General features: G+C 45.8%; 1 protein-coding gene across 12 annotated transcripts in view; it reads left to right on the top strand.

The window, feature by feature from the left end:
• Positions 1 to 16,021, top strand: part of LOC115022547 (receptor-type tyrosine-protein phosphatase mu) — a 146,020-nt gene that overhangs the window by 113,014 nt on the left and 16,985 nt on the right. For 4 of the 12 annotated variants that reach the window (XM_029453570.1, XM_029453565.1, XM_029453568.1 and 1 more), the window contains 6 exons: positions 1,521 to 1,532; positions 2,742 to 2,935; positions 5,939 to 5,947; positions 8,507 to 8,594; positions 9,451 to 9,527; positions 13,257 to 13,293. In XM_029453570.1, coding sequence (XP_029309430.1) covers positions 1,521 to 1,532; positions 2,742 to 2,935; positions 5,939 to 5,947; positions 8,507 to 8,594; positions 9,451 to 9,527; positions 13,257 to 13,293 — 417 coding nt within the window. The remainder of the gene's footprint in view (positions 1 to 1,520; positions 1,533 to 2,741; positions 2,936 to 5,938; positions 5,948 to 8,506; positions 8,595 to 9,450; positions 9,528 to 13,256; positions 13,294 to 16,021) is intronic. The other 8 variants (XM_029453576.1, XM_029453574.1, XM_029453573.1 and 5 more) reach the window with 3 other exon arrangements.

Genomic DNA, 16,021 nt, shown 5'->3' with positions numbered 1-16,021 from the left:
GCTCTCCTGGGCTGAGGCTGGCTTCACTCCATCCCATCCGCATTGCGTGTCGTGCGTGTGATGTCACATACGTGTTTGACCTCTCATATGCATGGACAGACATGTGGACTGGATGTGGGGGGAGTGTCTAAGGGGGGCAACTGGGGGGTGTGTGGGGAAGGGGGTGGGGGGCAGCTCGCCCCAGCGCCAAGGCTACAGTGTGCTGAAGCCACAGCAGCTGCACTGAGACACAAACAGAAATTAAACGGTGTGAGAGGGACACGGACAAACGCTCTCTTTTGGCCCCCCCCTCTCAAAAAAAAAATCCAAAAACAGGATGCGTTCAGTCTGAACATATAAAGTCTTGCATTAGCTGTGCTGCCCTCCCCTCCCTCTCCATCTCTCCTCACTACGCATTTAACTCCCCTCCCTCCCTCCCTCCAAAACAACAACCTTTTCTATTATTCTTTTTAATGTCGCTCCCCCTGCCTTTGGCTAACTGCTAGTGACCTACTTGTTTTGGTTTTGGTTTTGCCAGTGTTTATTCATCCTGTTCCGTGATAAAATAGAATTATAAAAAAGCATTTTGTTCTTCTGTTAATTATTACTGTTGAATATGCACGGCGGCGCAAAGTGCAGCATCTTAAACGAGCAGATGCTTTTTATAACGGCGGAGCACATAAAGCAGCTACTAAGTGGGGCACTAGAACTGTAATAATTAAATACTCAAGGCCAGAAGAAGAAAGATGCAATAAGCAACTCTACTCCAGCTTCACCACGAGCACCATAACTGCGTTTACAAGTACACAAGCTACAGTCAGGGCACACTTTGTCTTCTTCTCCACACAAGCAACGTAAAGCACAGTCTTTCATCATCCCTGATGTGACAGCTGCTTATGTTAGTTCCAAATTTAATGAAGCATGAAACAATTAACATGAAATTACCACAGCCAGAAAAGGTTACATGCTTTCAATTGTGACAGTCAGTCACAGCATTGTCTCATCAGTTGAGGTTAATGATCAAAACTGATTAGATCATTGTGGATTGGTAATGTTTTTGATTTTATTGCACACTCCTATTTATATATCTTTTTTTTTTTGAAAGGCCATAAATACAGGCAAGTGCAAATATAATTATAGCAATTAGAGAAAGACATTCAAAATGTCAGAATACTCAAGAAAGTATCATTAAAACACGTGAGTCACAGATTTGAAACCCGTACGGCATCTTCCAAAGGCGACCAGTATTTCACCATTATTTTCTCCCTTGAACTCCATGACTTCCTTGTTTTTATTCTTTTACTTTTGTCTTGCACTGTTGAAATTGCCCCATCCATCCACTCAACATCCCCCCCTTTGACTAGGCTTTCTACCTAGGCAGTTTGGACTGAGAAGGCATGTGATCTTGCCCTTTAGCGTAGCTCTAAAACACTACTGTAACAGGTTCTCATGCTGTATTGTTGCTTATCCCCTCTCTCCTCTTTCTTCTCCTCTCTTTCTCTTTACATACGTAACCTCTTATGTATCTGCTATCTAAAAAGTGCCCATTAATGGTAAGTTTTCCCAAGTGGGCCCTGGGTTGGGGGGAAGGAGGTGGTGTTTACTCATAAAGCAAGCCAAAAGTGAAAGGCTGCTTCTGACATGGACATTATGACATTTATTGCATGACCAGTGGACATGTTAGCATCTCACCACCCTCCGTACCGTGCCACCAAGACACCATTAGCCTAGCATGGTCAAAGTATGTACAGTGCCCCATGGCAGCATCACCCCATGCATTCTCCTCCCATCTCCGCTTCCCTCTTGTTTAATTTGTTTTTTAGGTTTGATTTTGATTTTATTCTTTTCATTTTTCGGGCAAAAAGGGGTGGCAGGGGTTGAATCCGCGCTGTGTCTGTGTGATGCTTCTGACAGTGCCTGCTGCGACATGCTCACTGTGGCCCACCGCACCTCCCTCACATCCTCCTCCTCCATGTTTCTGGACACCCTCCATCGTCCGCTGGCTCCCCACAGCATCTGTGCCTCATGTCTGCCACTGACTGGATTACAGTATGAAAGAGCTGGAGTGGACTCTGACTCTCAATATGAGCCGCAGCCCAAACCAGCATACTGTAGTGCCAGTAAAAAAACAAAAACAAAGAAGTAAACTTGTTGTTTTACAGCATCTTCATGTGGATTCTTTACGACCGCTCTAGACAGTTTCTTGCAGTCGAGGGCCGCTGACTCCTTTTATTCTGACAGTAGCCATATTAAATGCTAATAGTGGAAGTGCTTACTTAAAGGGCCTCGTATTTTAATGGCTCTAGTCTGTCGAAGAGTACAGTAGGCCGGTAATATTGAATATTTTCCAGCCACACACTGAGACAGATGGACCTGAACCTTCCCACCACATGATTCATCCTATTACTCAATGATGTTGTGTTGTTGTGACCATCCATAACAAACAGATTACTAGTTGAAAGTTGTTTGTCAATCTGGAGGGTGGTGACATAATGCTTCACAGTAAATGAGATAATGTGCCATCTGTTAATGGGAACAGTTGTAACTGAGATATGAATTGGTGGAAGAGGGGGACAGCACCTAGGCAACCAAACTCAACTTTATATGTCAATTAAGTCGTAAAATACTGCTGGAATTTACTGCTTCAAGCATTATGTCCCCCATATGTATCTGATAACAATATACTGATAAACCATGCACCGCTGGCTCCTACCTCTCCCTCCTGACCTGCTCTGGCCTGTCCCTGTCTTTGTGTCCCACAGACGAGAGCCAGAACATGGGCAGCGACACCAGCAGCCTGGTGCAGTCGCACACTCACTCCCTGCGGAAGCGGGAGCCGGTGGATGTGCCGTACCAGACGGGTCAGCTGCACCCGGCGATCCGCGTGGCAGACCTCCTCCAGCACATCACCCAGATGAAGTGCTCCGAGGGCTACGGCTTTAAGGAGGAGTACGAGGTAGGAGGCAACCCAGCTGTCACCCCCCCATTATAAAGGTTGCAAACACAAAGAAAGCCCAGCGATAGACTTTTAACATCTCCACTAAGAGTCTTGAGTGGAGATGTTTATCAGTCTAAACGAGCCTTCATCTGTGTCTCTGTCTCTCTTTCTGTATCTGTCTGTCTCTCTCTCTCTCTCCGTCTGTCTGTCTGTCTCTCTCTCTTTTTCTGTATCTGTCTGTCTCTCTCTCTCTCTCCGTCTGTCTGTCTCTCTCTCTTTTTCTGTATCTGTCTGTCTCTCTTTCCGTCTGTCTGTCTGTCTCTCTCTCTTTTTCTGTATCTGTCTGTCTGTCTCTCTCTCTTTCCGTCTGTCTGTCTGTTTGTCTGTCTCTCTCTTTTTCTGTATCTGTCTGTCTCTCTCTTTTTCTGTATCTGTCTGTCTCTCTCTTTCTGTCTGTCTGTCTGTCTGTCTGTCTCTCTCTTTCCGTCTGTCTGTCTCTCTCTCTCTCCGTCCGTCTGTCTCTCTCTCTCTCTCCGTCTGTCTGTCTGTCTCTCTCTCTTTTTCTGTATCTGTCTGTCTCTCTCTTTTTCTGTATCTGTCTGTCTCTCTCTTTCTGTCTGTCTGTCTGTCTGTCTCTCTCTTTCCGTCTGTCTGTCTCTCTCTCTCTCTCTCCGTCCGTCTGTCTCTCTCTCTCTCTCTTTCCGTCTGTCTGTCTGTCTGTCTGTCTGTCTCTCTCTTTTTCTGTATCTGTCTGTCTCTCTCTTTTTCTGTATCTGTCTGTCTCTCTCTTTCTGTCTGTCTGTCTGTCTGTCTCTCTCTTTCCGTCTGTCTGTCTCTCTCTCTCTCTCCGTCCGTCTGTCTCTCTCTCTCTCTCTCCGTCTGTCTGTCTCTCTCTTTTTCTGTATCTGTCTGTCTCTCTCTTTCCGTCTGTCTGTCTGTCTCTCTCTTTCTGTCTGTCTGTCTCTCTCTTTCCGTCCGTCTGTCTCTCTCTCTCTTTCTGTCTGTCTGTCTGTCTCTCTTTCCGTCTGTCTGTGTGTCTCTCTCTCTCCGTCCGTCTGTCTGTCTCTCTCTCTCCGTCCGTCTGTCTGTCTCTCTCTTTCCGTCCGTCTGTCTCTCTCTCTCCGTCCGTCTGTCTCTCTCTCTCCGTCTGTCTGTCTCTCTCTTTCCGTCTGTCTGTCTGTCTCTCTCTTTCCGTCTGTCTGTCTCTCTCTCTCTTTCCGTCTGTCTGTCTGTCTCTCTCTTTCCGTCTGTCTGTCTGTCTCTCTCTCTCCGTCCGTCTGTCTGTCTCTCTCTTTCCGTCCGTCTGTCTCTCTCTCTCTCCGTCTGTCTGTCTCTCTCTCTCCGTCTGTCTGTCTCTCTCTTTCCGTCCGTCTGTCTACTCTCTCTCCGTCTGTCTGTCTCTCTCTTTCCGTCCGTCTGTCTCTCTCTCTCCGTCCGTCTGTCTCTCTCTCTCCGTCCGTCTGTCTCTCTCTCTCCGTCCGTCTGTCTCTCTCTCTCTCCGTCTGTCTGTCTCTCTCTCTCCGTCCGTCTGTCTCTCTCTCTCCGTCTGTCTGTCTCTCTCTTTCCGTCCGTCTGTCTCTCTCTCTCCGTCCGTCTGTCTCTCTCTCTCCGTCCGTCTGTCCTCTCTCTCTCCGTCTGTCTGTCTCTCTCTTTCGCACGGTGCATCAGAGCAGTTTTGTTTCTCCCCAGATGCACTTTAATGATGAATTGTTAATGTACCCGTCTCTGTGTGTTTACGGTGTGATTCGTTTTGTTGTTCATCTGTTCCTTGTTGTTTGCAGCGATTGTGCACTGCGTGTGTTTGTGTCAAATGCTGCTGTCCCAGTTCCCCCTCGGAGACTCGGCTGTAGACCAACGTGAAATGCTAAATTCCCCCCCACACAAGAAAAGCGTAAGGAACACGCGCAGCTAGCCGTGTGTTAGCCATGTTCCATCCTTCATCTGAATCGGGTCCGATTAGGCTCCGGCAGCCTGCTGCTCTCTTAAGGCTGTTGTCACACGACAGCCTTCGTAATCTGACACCATGCCTCTCGCTGACACCAAAACAAAAGATTCTGCCCCAGTAGAGCATCACTCTCATTTCCTCTCATTAGTGCGGGAGGCTGGCAGGGCTTGGCGGCACTCCAGCCTCCTCGCCATCCCTCAGCACTACCCCAGCCCGCCTCATCTCACCCTGGTACCCACTATGTAACAGACTGGCTTCAAGCTACACTTTTTAAAATCCTTCCTTTGAAACATCTCATCTGTATCACTCTAGCCTTTCTATCTGACATCCCACTGGCCCTTCTCATTGATAGCATTTCCACTTTTCTGTATTATTAGATGGTCTGTCCGTCTTTATCAGCTTCCCCACATCCTCACCGTCTCTTTTTTTTTTTACCTTGCATCTTTTTTTTTTTCCCACCACCTGTACTTCTTACGTCCTCGCTCTCGCTTCTTCTCTTTGTCTGAAATGTACTTATCTCCCCTTCCCGCGTTCTTGCCTTGCTTTCCTCTGCCTCTCTTCATCTCGTTCCCTGCGTCCTACTATGTGCGGGCCAGATTTATCAGTAATTAACTCTCCACTTCCCCCTCATGACTACGGAATTAAACAATGCAGCCTCCTGTTGCTACCTGCGGCATCAGATCATTGAGGGGCCGGAGTGTTTTGGGTCTAATCCATTATGAATAAAGGTGTTTTGGGATCACGCGGCCGGCAAGGATGCAGTCAATTAAAAGGAAGCGTCACCGAACAATTGGCCCCCGTCCCCTTACCCTATCGTCACCTAGCTGTGCACCGCCTGAGGGAAGTGTGTAACGGAGCTCATTCTCACTCGGCTAGAGCGATTCATTTGTATGTTGTGTTCCACTGCTGTCTTCTTTATATCTTTAATCTGTGTGAAGGTTAATGCCCTTTTTCTTTACGTTTTGTTATTGTTAATGAGAGCCACGTGCACCTCTACTAAACCTGTTGACTTACACTGTACTATATCTCTCTCTGACCCATGCTTCTTGTTATTCTGTACGTTAACTTTGGATCAGATAAACGAGGTAAGCCAACACTTTTGGTTATTTGTCAGTTTTTATTTATATAAACTTGTAGATGACATCACAAAGCAGACAGACTGATGGTGCTTGTTGGCTTTTTTTTTTTTTTTAAAGCCCTGTGGGATTACATCATCTCTCATTTATGATCTAGTCTGAAAAGGGCATTTACCAACAGAAGCTATGCAAAGTTAGCAAAGCATTTGACAGTCGTCAGATGATGAAATGTGTGAAATAGTGACTTTATATATAAAACTTTTGTCTTGTGAAGTCTTTACAATGTCATTGCATTTTTTATAAATGCTCTATAACTGATGTTTCTTTATAAAGCTGTACAACAAGCATACTTACTACAACACCTGTAATGAAAACAAAGAGCCAGAATAACAAAAAACAAATTGTAATATTTTTGGCAGAGCCATTTCTGACACTATACTAGTTAATTACAAATGTAGGCGTGGGTTTCATTATCACGCAGCCTAACCCACCAAATCCCAAAGTTAATTTACAATTTGGACCAAACCGATGATTATGAAAAAAAGGGACATTGCACAAGACTTCACAATTTGAAAACTCATCTTGTATACTTTGCAGAAGCTTCATAAAGCCGTGTTTGATAGAAACAAATGATTTGCATGTCCAAATTGTTCTGCACGTTGACGCACAGTTTGAACCGTGAGCAGAGAACAAGTGTCCACTGCTTTCATGAATGTTATGTTGTCATTGTTTTTGAGTGTTGACGACTGTGAGAATCCTATAATTCCACACGCTCCAAACAACAAATGAACACTAGTCAGTCTGAATGAGTCTCCTTTTCTTCACACACTAGATGATTGATTCAGAAGCACTAAACAATTCTTCTTCTGTGTGTTACCATCCTTTTGTTCTTCTTCTTTTTACTATTCCATGTTGTATGTTAAGTGTTGTCCATTTACCCTATGTAGGTATTCCCACAGTGACAGTACTTTTCACTTACATTAAGTGGTTACGGACAAAGGAACACCACAGCAGACACACTGTGCTGGGAACTGGAGTACAGCAGGTAGCCTGTAATTAAAAACATATCAAGTTGGATCTGGGCCAATGGGAATAATTTGAGGATGGTGAAAAACTACCTGCAGATGCACTAGAATAAAGTACAACAATGACCTTTACTACAAAATAGTTTTTACAGGTGGAGCCAGCCGTTGTTTTTTTAATTACTGTCTGACAAATTTTTAGGCGGCTAATTATTCCCAGTGGGGGCGTGTGGCCCTTTAAATCGAGAGCCTTCGTATTATCTCTATCTCTTGGGACGCTAACCACTTTATCACCATCATTTATTTTGGTTCTGAATCCAGGCTCAAAGCAGCCTGAGGAATGAGATCAAAGCATCTGAGACAGGCAGGGTCACTCCTTTTTAAGAGAGAACTATTACAAAGTTGCCAGGTAACGCCTTTCGGCTTGAAGATGATTTGTCATCCGATGCTTTATATTACACCCGTATCCTTCAGAGTGACAGAGACAGCGACATTGGCCCGTGCACTTACTCAAGACGTACTACCGCGGGAGGAGAGGCCCATATAATCCATCTCTGAGACATGCTTCCATCTTCACTGGAAGGATGAGGGCATATTTCTTTTAGCGTATTTAAGCGGTTTCTCAGGGAAATCACTAATCCTTAGGACTTAATACAGGAATGTGTCCTTGTGCGGTGTCTGCAATGCCTTTTATTTGCTAGACAAACGGCCTGCTGCCTGGCGTAGCGCTGAGATGAATGAAACCATCAAGTCCCAGAACACTGATGATTGAAGACAATGCCTTCTGCTCCCTCAGACTGGCTACCCCCGCACTAAAAGGAGCTCTGCAAACAATCTGTTTAACCTCCGATAAATGCTCCCCAATCTTTACTTGCAGATGGTCTGCATTCTAATGTATTAGCAGACTTTTTTAATGTGCATTAGCTGACTATCAAAAAAGCCAGAACAATAACATGTTTTTGTCCCGGCTAGTCTGCTCGGAGCCAACCCCACCCGCCTCTGCTGAACAGCGGTGGACTGGCAGTGGAGATGTATTTTCATAATTTGGCTTAATTGTGCCTGGTGTGCCATCAGAATGGAAATCTCCCCAGCGAGAGATGATAAATATTTCATGAGGGTAATCTGAGCGGAGCAGTTTTGATCTGCAGACGATGAGCTGGCTTTATTTTCCCCCCACAACGAGCTGATTGAGTCCTTCAGAGGAGGCAGACAGACAGCCGCTGCGGTGGCTCCGCCTGGCAGAGCGGCACAGGGGGAGAGGTTTGAGCGTGACACCCGCCACTTCTGCCCTAATGGCACTCGCTGTTTGACACAGCTCCCCAGGATCCACCAACCCTCTCTGTGTTTCATGTCTAATAATGCTGTGAATATCTCTCTCCCCGTGTCTTCCTTTCTATTGCCAATGTTCCCTTCCTCTTTTTTTTTTTGTTTTTTTTTTTGTAGAGCTGAAAGAGGAAGACTGTGTTCTTTAGCCTGGTTATCATTTAGAGTGCTCACACATGACACCATATTTCATCTCCACCCTCTCTGTTCTCTGTCTTTTCAGAGCTTTTTTGAAGGACAGTCTGCGCCATGGGACTCCGCCAAGAAGGATGAGAACCGCATGAAGAACCGATATGGGAATATTATTGCATGTGTGTACAAAGCACCTCCTGAGCGCTCATGAATTTGTGTGTGCCGTTCCCATTCTTCTGGCTGATTTATTGGCCAGGCTTGTGACTCTGGATAACTATAAGCTGCTCAAACAGAGTTTTATTATCAGGCAGAGAGAGCAGCTTTGACCTTTCCAATCTACTTTTGTATTCATCTTCCTGCAGTGTCTTTTCTAGTTATGAGAAGAAAGTCGTACAGCAAATGGCACATAGCATGTAGCCTCTGCAATGTTTAGAAAAATGTTGAATTTGATCCCTCTTAAATCACTGCTGTCATAGAAAAGGACCAAAAGGAAGTCACATTACTTAGCTTAAAAATGCAAATGATGTACATAGAATACCACTATTTCCAACAAATTGCATATGAACATAGCCCAGAGTCGAGTCTAAATAGTTTTTATTTCACAAATGCATCTGACCATGAATGTATTGTGGTTTAGCCTATCATACCGCATTCTCACAACTGACATTATTAACCATTTAATTGACGTTTTTCCATCAAAAAATACACCTAAGGTTCCAAAAATAAGATTTTAAATACAAGTTTTTGCTCCTAATTGTTCTGATTTCATATCATCAAGGTGACAGCAGCATCATTGTGTTTGTCATACAGGCTCAGTCACATGACAGCGGCCATTCGTCAGCCACGTTGCATTTCCGCAACTCCATTTTCATTTGTGCCACAGCATAATGCCAGTCTGGTCTCTCCTCCATCAACGCTTTCTGCTCCTCTGTTTCACTGTCTGCCTCTCTCTGTCCCTCTCCCGCCTTTCTTCTCCTGATGCCCTCGTTAATATGATTAATTCAACGCTGGTTTCTTCTTCTGCCTCTCTTCCAGATGATCACTCCCGTGTCAGGCTGCAGGCCCTGGAGGGGGAACAGAGCTCCGATTACATTAATGCAAATTACGTTGATGTAAGTACACACACCAGCCAGTGCCACCAACGCAAAGGTCACTGCGCTTCCTCTCGGGGAGAGAGAGGGCGCTGGTGCCGCCGTCGCAGGGGGCCTGAGGGACAGAGCAGCCCCGTACTGCCTGCCCATCACATCCAAAACACACACACATGCAGACAGAAGCAGTCACACACACACAGTGCCTTTATATTCAACTTTAGAGGGCTGCTGTATCACTCTATTCATTGGATATATTAAGAGGAATGAAGATCAGAGGCTGACAGCACTGGGAGAGAAAAAAGGCAAACCAGCACACGGGGGGAAAGTGAGGTTATAGTTTTGGACTTTGCTTTTGAACAACAGCATGAACACGTTGTGAAAATGAGAAGGGAAAAGAAGGAGAGGTTTTCCATGGATGATTAATAAGCTTAGTTATGAATGGATGAAACTGAAAAAAAGAATACAAGATACACAAAGAGAGCTCAAAACGGTGCCTTGAACATCACAAACAGACGCAGATTTACAGAGATGTGCATAAAATAACTAGTTTGGCTGCGATAATGACACAATTCATCCATTAAGTGAACATTCTCATAACTAAATGACATTTGTCTTTACTTACCATAAAAGACAATATTGCTGTGACAAACAAATGATTCATGTGAACAGTTCTGACTCTATAGTCAGAGTTTGGTTAAGTTTGGTTGTACACTTCACCATCCACGTCGATCTCCTCCCTACATGTTTTGTTTTAGCGTAAAAACAAAGTCTCACAACTGCCTCCTCCGCCTCCGGAAGGTGACTGGAGTCATTGTCGTTGTCACATCTGGCCATTTTAAGCAATTGAACACAAGCTGCGTCTCATCCTCACTCTGCTTCACCTCCAACACAAAGTCTTCTGCCTTCTCCTCTACTGTCGGACACTGAAGAACCCTCACGCACAGACTAGTGAATCAAAGTAGACGCAGCAGTTACCTACAGAGGTTTCGTTACCACAGGAGAGTCCTTGCGGCACAGCGCTAACATGCACTCGAGTGACTCAGCGTTCCTCTACAGTGAGTAAAAGTCATTAAAAAGTCGCGTGAGACATACCTTTCGTTGAAAACCGATCTAACCCACTTAGCTCACACAATATAGAACCTGCCGCTCTGACCTGATTTGCTGTTGATCGTAGTGTTAATAGCAGGATGTGACCAATCGCGGCAGCTCATTGGCCTCTTTGAGCAGATGCTTCCACTCCATGCGTAATGGCCTGGTGATGTACCTGACTCTCTAAGTGGTTTCCTGCTCAGGAGAGAACTCTCACTCCATCTCCCATCTTCTGTTCTCCCCCCCCTCCGCCCCTCTAATGTGGTAATTTGTAATCTCTTGTTACGCCTTCAAACATAAATTCATAATGCAAGGTGTGCCACGGCAAATGCAGGGGGCTTAAATTATTTACCTTTCCCACTATTCAGTTTATGGCCCATTATGCTGCAGAAAGGACCGCTGCAGAAGAAGACTCGCACAATAGAGAGGGCCCCATTATAAGATAAGAATACACGCATATTAAAGAGGGCTCTGATTGAAAAGGATTTCCACTGCTCTGCCAGCTTCATTGAAAAAGTACTTAGTAGAAATGCAGGCAGATGGGTAATGATGTTTTTGCTCTTCAGAAAGCTTTTTAACCCATCTAGAAGCCTGTCCTGCCCAATAAACTCTTATGTGTAGAACATTTCCAACAGTGTTTGTTATTGTACTCTATTATACTGCAGATTATTTCGAATCATGTACGAGTAAGCAGAGCCAGTGGGGTATGTTTCCTTTCTCTGCAGCTGATTGAGTATTTTCATAAGCATTCGGAAAGGCAGGGTAACGTAGTGTAATAGCCTGTTGTGTGCAGAGTTGTGTTTGTTTGCACACGGGGCTCGAAGAGGTTGTGCACCGTGTGCTAACAGAATGCTATGGAGTTGACCGTCTGCACAGATATGTAGGGAGTTTCCCGCCTAGCAGGTCGGGAACTACTGATGGGCTAATAATGCAGTATGTAATAATAATAATAATAATAGCAGTACTTTCCTTCAGGCCCTCGTTGCTCAGTTTATATTAATTGTGCATAATCACAAGAAAATGCAAGAACTCATCACAAATCTACTGACGCTCAATAAATCTGGGGCTTTCGGCGACTCCCTTAGGGTCTGAGGCCTCAGGGCAGTATTTCACTTTGCCCTTTTAGTTATCCATCGCTCCCTATGACTTCTGTGTAGCATAACCATGTGACACTTTGCCAGTGGACATAATAGAGGCTGCGTTGACTCAAATTGTATTTGCCAAAGCAGATAAGTAGTACATAAATGTATTTTGCACTGATAGGTTTGGTACCCAAGACTTTGCAAAAGTGGGCTATGTAATGATATTCAGACTGATAATACAACTCCATGCCCACAGGCAACAAGATCCCATGCTGCTTATTTTAGATGTTCTACAGCCCACTGTTACTGGAAAGAATTCATGTAAATGATCATTGTAATAAGCAATGCAGCAAAATACAGGGAGCATAACACATTTAATTCCCCTTTTTCTTTAGTAATTTACACATCCCTGGAAACAAAGCCTGTTCAATTAATAATTTCAACTTGGACATGTCTTTGTGCCGATCGTGAGGAAACACTCTCGTGTAGCTCATGTAACATGCGTCTAGAAATCCAGCAGTCCATTTATAGTAAGCTCTACTCACCTGACATTCACTGTCAGGGCCCTCCTTTCTTCCTGCCTCTCCCCCTCTAATCCGACGGCGTACTGGGCCTCCACTTTACTTGACAGAACTTACATGAAAGCACAAACAAATCTCCTCCTCAGTCCAGAGATAAAGAAGTCATTAAAAATGGAGGACAGTTGAATGAGCTGAAAGAGCCCTGTGGATGAGAGAGAGAGTGAGGAAAATATCCTTTGTGTCTTTCTCCCTTCATTGGAGGAGCGTTAATCACAGTCCAAGTTAAATTGAATATGAGTGAGATAAGCAGAGCAGCAGGGGTGTGTGGAGGGGTAGAGGGAGGGAGGGGGGGGGGGGGGGGGGTGCAATCAAGAGGAGGCAGGGCCGGGGAAGAGCCTTTAAATCCTAATGTTTTGTTTCCTGCCTCATATCTCCGGAGAGAAGACAAGGAATTGGACAAATAAAACTTGAAGGGATTAGAGTAATCCGGGAGACTAGGGGCCTATTGTGAAGATCAGTGCTGTTAGTTGTATCTCGGGGATTATCAACACTTTGGTTGCTTACTCCAGAGGTGTGCTGCATATAGAGTGTGTGATGGAGAGTGTTTATGCATCTTGCATCCAGCAGCATCCGTCCCTAGCTCTTCGGTCGTGTGTCTTCCCCACCGAGTCAGTGAATGGGTCACAGTAGCAAACAGCTGGCAGCCTGCTGACTGTGCACGGTATGTGACGAGAGCCGCACGCACATCTCTCAAACAATTCCTCTTAAGGTGGAGCAACAGTGAGGTGCACAAACAGGACATCTGAAACGGCAACAGCTGTTACCCGGTACCCCATCAAGTTTTAAATCTGCTCTGTAGTTTTCTGATGTAGAAGAAGAGTTTGCGTGCGAAGGTCAAGCTGCACTCCCGGTAAACAGACGAAATATCAAAAGACAAGTGTGTGTGTTCTCTGAGACGGACGCCCCCCCCCCCCCCCCCACCACCACCACGACAGCTCGTCTTTTTACGAGTAGCAAGAAAGTGAACTGACTCTTCTCCCACTTGTTTCTGTTCGCAGGGCTACCACAGGCCAAATCACTACATCGCCACTCAAGGTAAGAATAACACTTTATAGAAATTGGCACTCTGGGTTGGATTGAGTGGGCGGTGAAAATTTAAGGCTGTCTGTTTGTTTGAGGGGGGGGGGGGGGGGGGGGGATGCATGTATGCAGGTGTTCGCCAATATCTCTCCGAACACCCCATCGTTGTTTACATACGCTCTTACAAACTCCTCTTTGATGCTCAGTCAAGTGTGTGTTCGGGGAATCTGGTGCTGCTCAGTGCACAGACACACTCTCTCACACACACACACACACACACACACACACACACACACTTACGGACCCCTGAGCGAGCAGAACAGCACGCTCTCTCTCTCTCTCTCTCTCTGTCTCTTCCCTCTTTCCTCCCATCGGTGGTGTGGGAGCGATTAATCAGGCAGTCTGGGAGAAAGCTGAATAAATGAATGGATTATCTGACATGTACAGGCACATTTTGTCACTGTGTTAATCTGGCCGGCAGATTCGCAGTGCGAGGAGCACTTACCGTGACCCCAGAGGTTAAGTCTGATTGATGGTTAATTGTTATGAATTTTGCGTTAAGAGCCTCACTCCCACACAACGGGGGCTGCGTGCATGGGGATTTTGCGTACCACTTTAGAGGGAGCACCAACAAAAAAAAATCAGTGGAGGGAGAAGAAGAAGGGGAAAAAAAAGAAGAGGCGTTTTTGCGAAGAGGCCTTAATGGATTCACAATCTGCTTTGGCGGAGCTGGGAGTTGCATAATTACCTGTTTATTAGTGCATCGCCTCTCTTCCTCAGTGTCTCAATTAAAACAACCCTCTGTTTGCTCTTACTTCAGGAAGAGAAGGCATACCAATCAGGCCGCTCAGCGTCTCTGTCTGCCTGTACGCACAGCACCTGCAGTGTGCTGACCACCGAGTCGCACGCTCAAAACTAAGCTGACTGTCAAGTGCCGACTCTCTCACAGAGGCACATTGAAAGGATTCCAACTGGATTCTGTAATTGTCCTATAGTCGTTAAGAGCATTCCCTGTTTCATTTACAAATATTCATGTGCCGTCAAAGAAGCCCTCTCCGAGATGGCAAGCCAAACGTGTCTCCATTCAAATCAATTAGCCCCCTGTTTTCTCATTGAGTCAACAGTATCACGAGCACTCTGTAGAGCCATCCAGTACGGAAGAGGGGAGGTGTGTGTTGTGTTTGTGTGTGTGTGTGTGTGTGTGTAGAAACATCTGTATTTTCTGGGAGAGCAGGCGCTTTCATAATTCATCATCAGCTCCGGCAGACTGGCAGGAAGGAAGGCTCAGTGTGCTGACACTGAGGCAAAGAGCAGCCTGAGATGATAGGGAAGACAGACACGTCTCTCTCAGTCAGACAAACTGCATACTGTAGCACCTGAAAAGAGCACCTGGGCATTGGCACAGTTGCTGAAAAAAAATGAGTAAGTAGTCTCTTCTCTCCCCCAGTAAAGTTTTTCAGTGAGTGACACTTCAACTCGCGTCCACTGGGACCAGCGGGAGCTCGGAAAATGATGACACCCGCAATAGTGCCGGATAAGCTAAAAAATCTTCGTCGTAAATTGGCTGTGGGGGTGGCTGAGGATGTGCTTAATATGCCAGACGTGTGGAATAACGTTGTCCCTGTCCTCTTATGCTATAAACTACAATGACAGTCATTAGTTTGGGCTTTATTGATGAGTCCCTTTGCTCTGTCAAGGTGACAACGGCAGGTAGAACAGCTGTCACTCCATAAAAGCCTCATCACCCAAGCTCCGCTCCTCATTATGTAGGTCATTCGCTCATCCAGGGCTTTTTTTTTTTATTATTTCTGCAGGAATACAACAACTGACTCTGAGTAATTCACCTACGCCAACTGCAGCTCACCTACTTAGCGGATTGAGCGTGTGCACGCGGCTCAGCCCTCCCAGTTTGCTTGCCTCGCCTCTGTCCATTTTTATGTCCTGCGGATCATTTAAATACCGTTCAGACATGAGCTTCCTCCTGGTGTAGACTGCGAATCACACTGAAGCCCCGGTGCAAACAGCTCTGATAAGTCCCTGCGTCCTCCTGGTGATGTGGAAAATATTCATGATGCGGGAAAGGGTTCAATTTCATCAAGTTTTCCCCCTCTGGTCTTCTCTGCTCTTCCCTCCCCTCCTTCACACGCACCAAATGTCACCAGCAGCGCAAAAGTTTTATTATTTACAGGTTAACATCTCAAAGCCCAACGGGCGGGGGGGGGGGGAGATGGAAAGAGAGAGAGAGCAAATCAATGATAAGTGAGTGTACATTATGCCAAAGTCTGCTGCATGTAATATTAATGGGCAAGAGGGGAACGTAGCGCCGGCGTGTTTGTCTGTGAGTGTGTATGCGCGCACGTTGATCGAGAGTTTTGTGGCGTACCTGGCTGGGGGGATTTCTGCAGCTGTCACGCTCCTCGCTTCTGAGGAGGAACAGGCCTAGTCCCAAAACAGAGCGCCGGCTGCGGCAGCATCAGCTCTCTGACAGCTGGAAGTGAAGCTTCTACTGGTGCACTTCCTCTGTGAAGTGCCTCCCCCAAACTTCCCCCAACTTGGCTCCACGCACAATTCCTCTCTTGCAGCAATTCAAAGATGGTGGTGGTCTCTCCATGCCTCGTACTGTTCTGCTTGTTTAGCAGTTGCTGCAAAATCTTACCTCAGTCAGTCCGAGACTTTTAGAAAGTCGGTTTACGCCGAAGTTAGCCTACTTCAGTTCTACGCAATGGCAACGGCAAACAGAAAA

This window comes from Cottoperca gobio, chromosome 17 (genome assembly GCF_900634415.1).
Source record: "Cottoperca gobio chromosome 17, fCotGob3.1, whole genome shotgun sequence".
Classification (NCBI taxonomy): domain Eukaryota; kingdom Metazoa; phylum Chordata; class Actinopteri; order Perciformes; family Bovichtidae; genus Cottoperca; species Cottoperca gobio.
The sequence above is the reverse complement of the archived record's forward strand: the minus strand, read 5'-3'. Positions and strand labels throughout refer to the sequence as shown.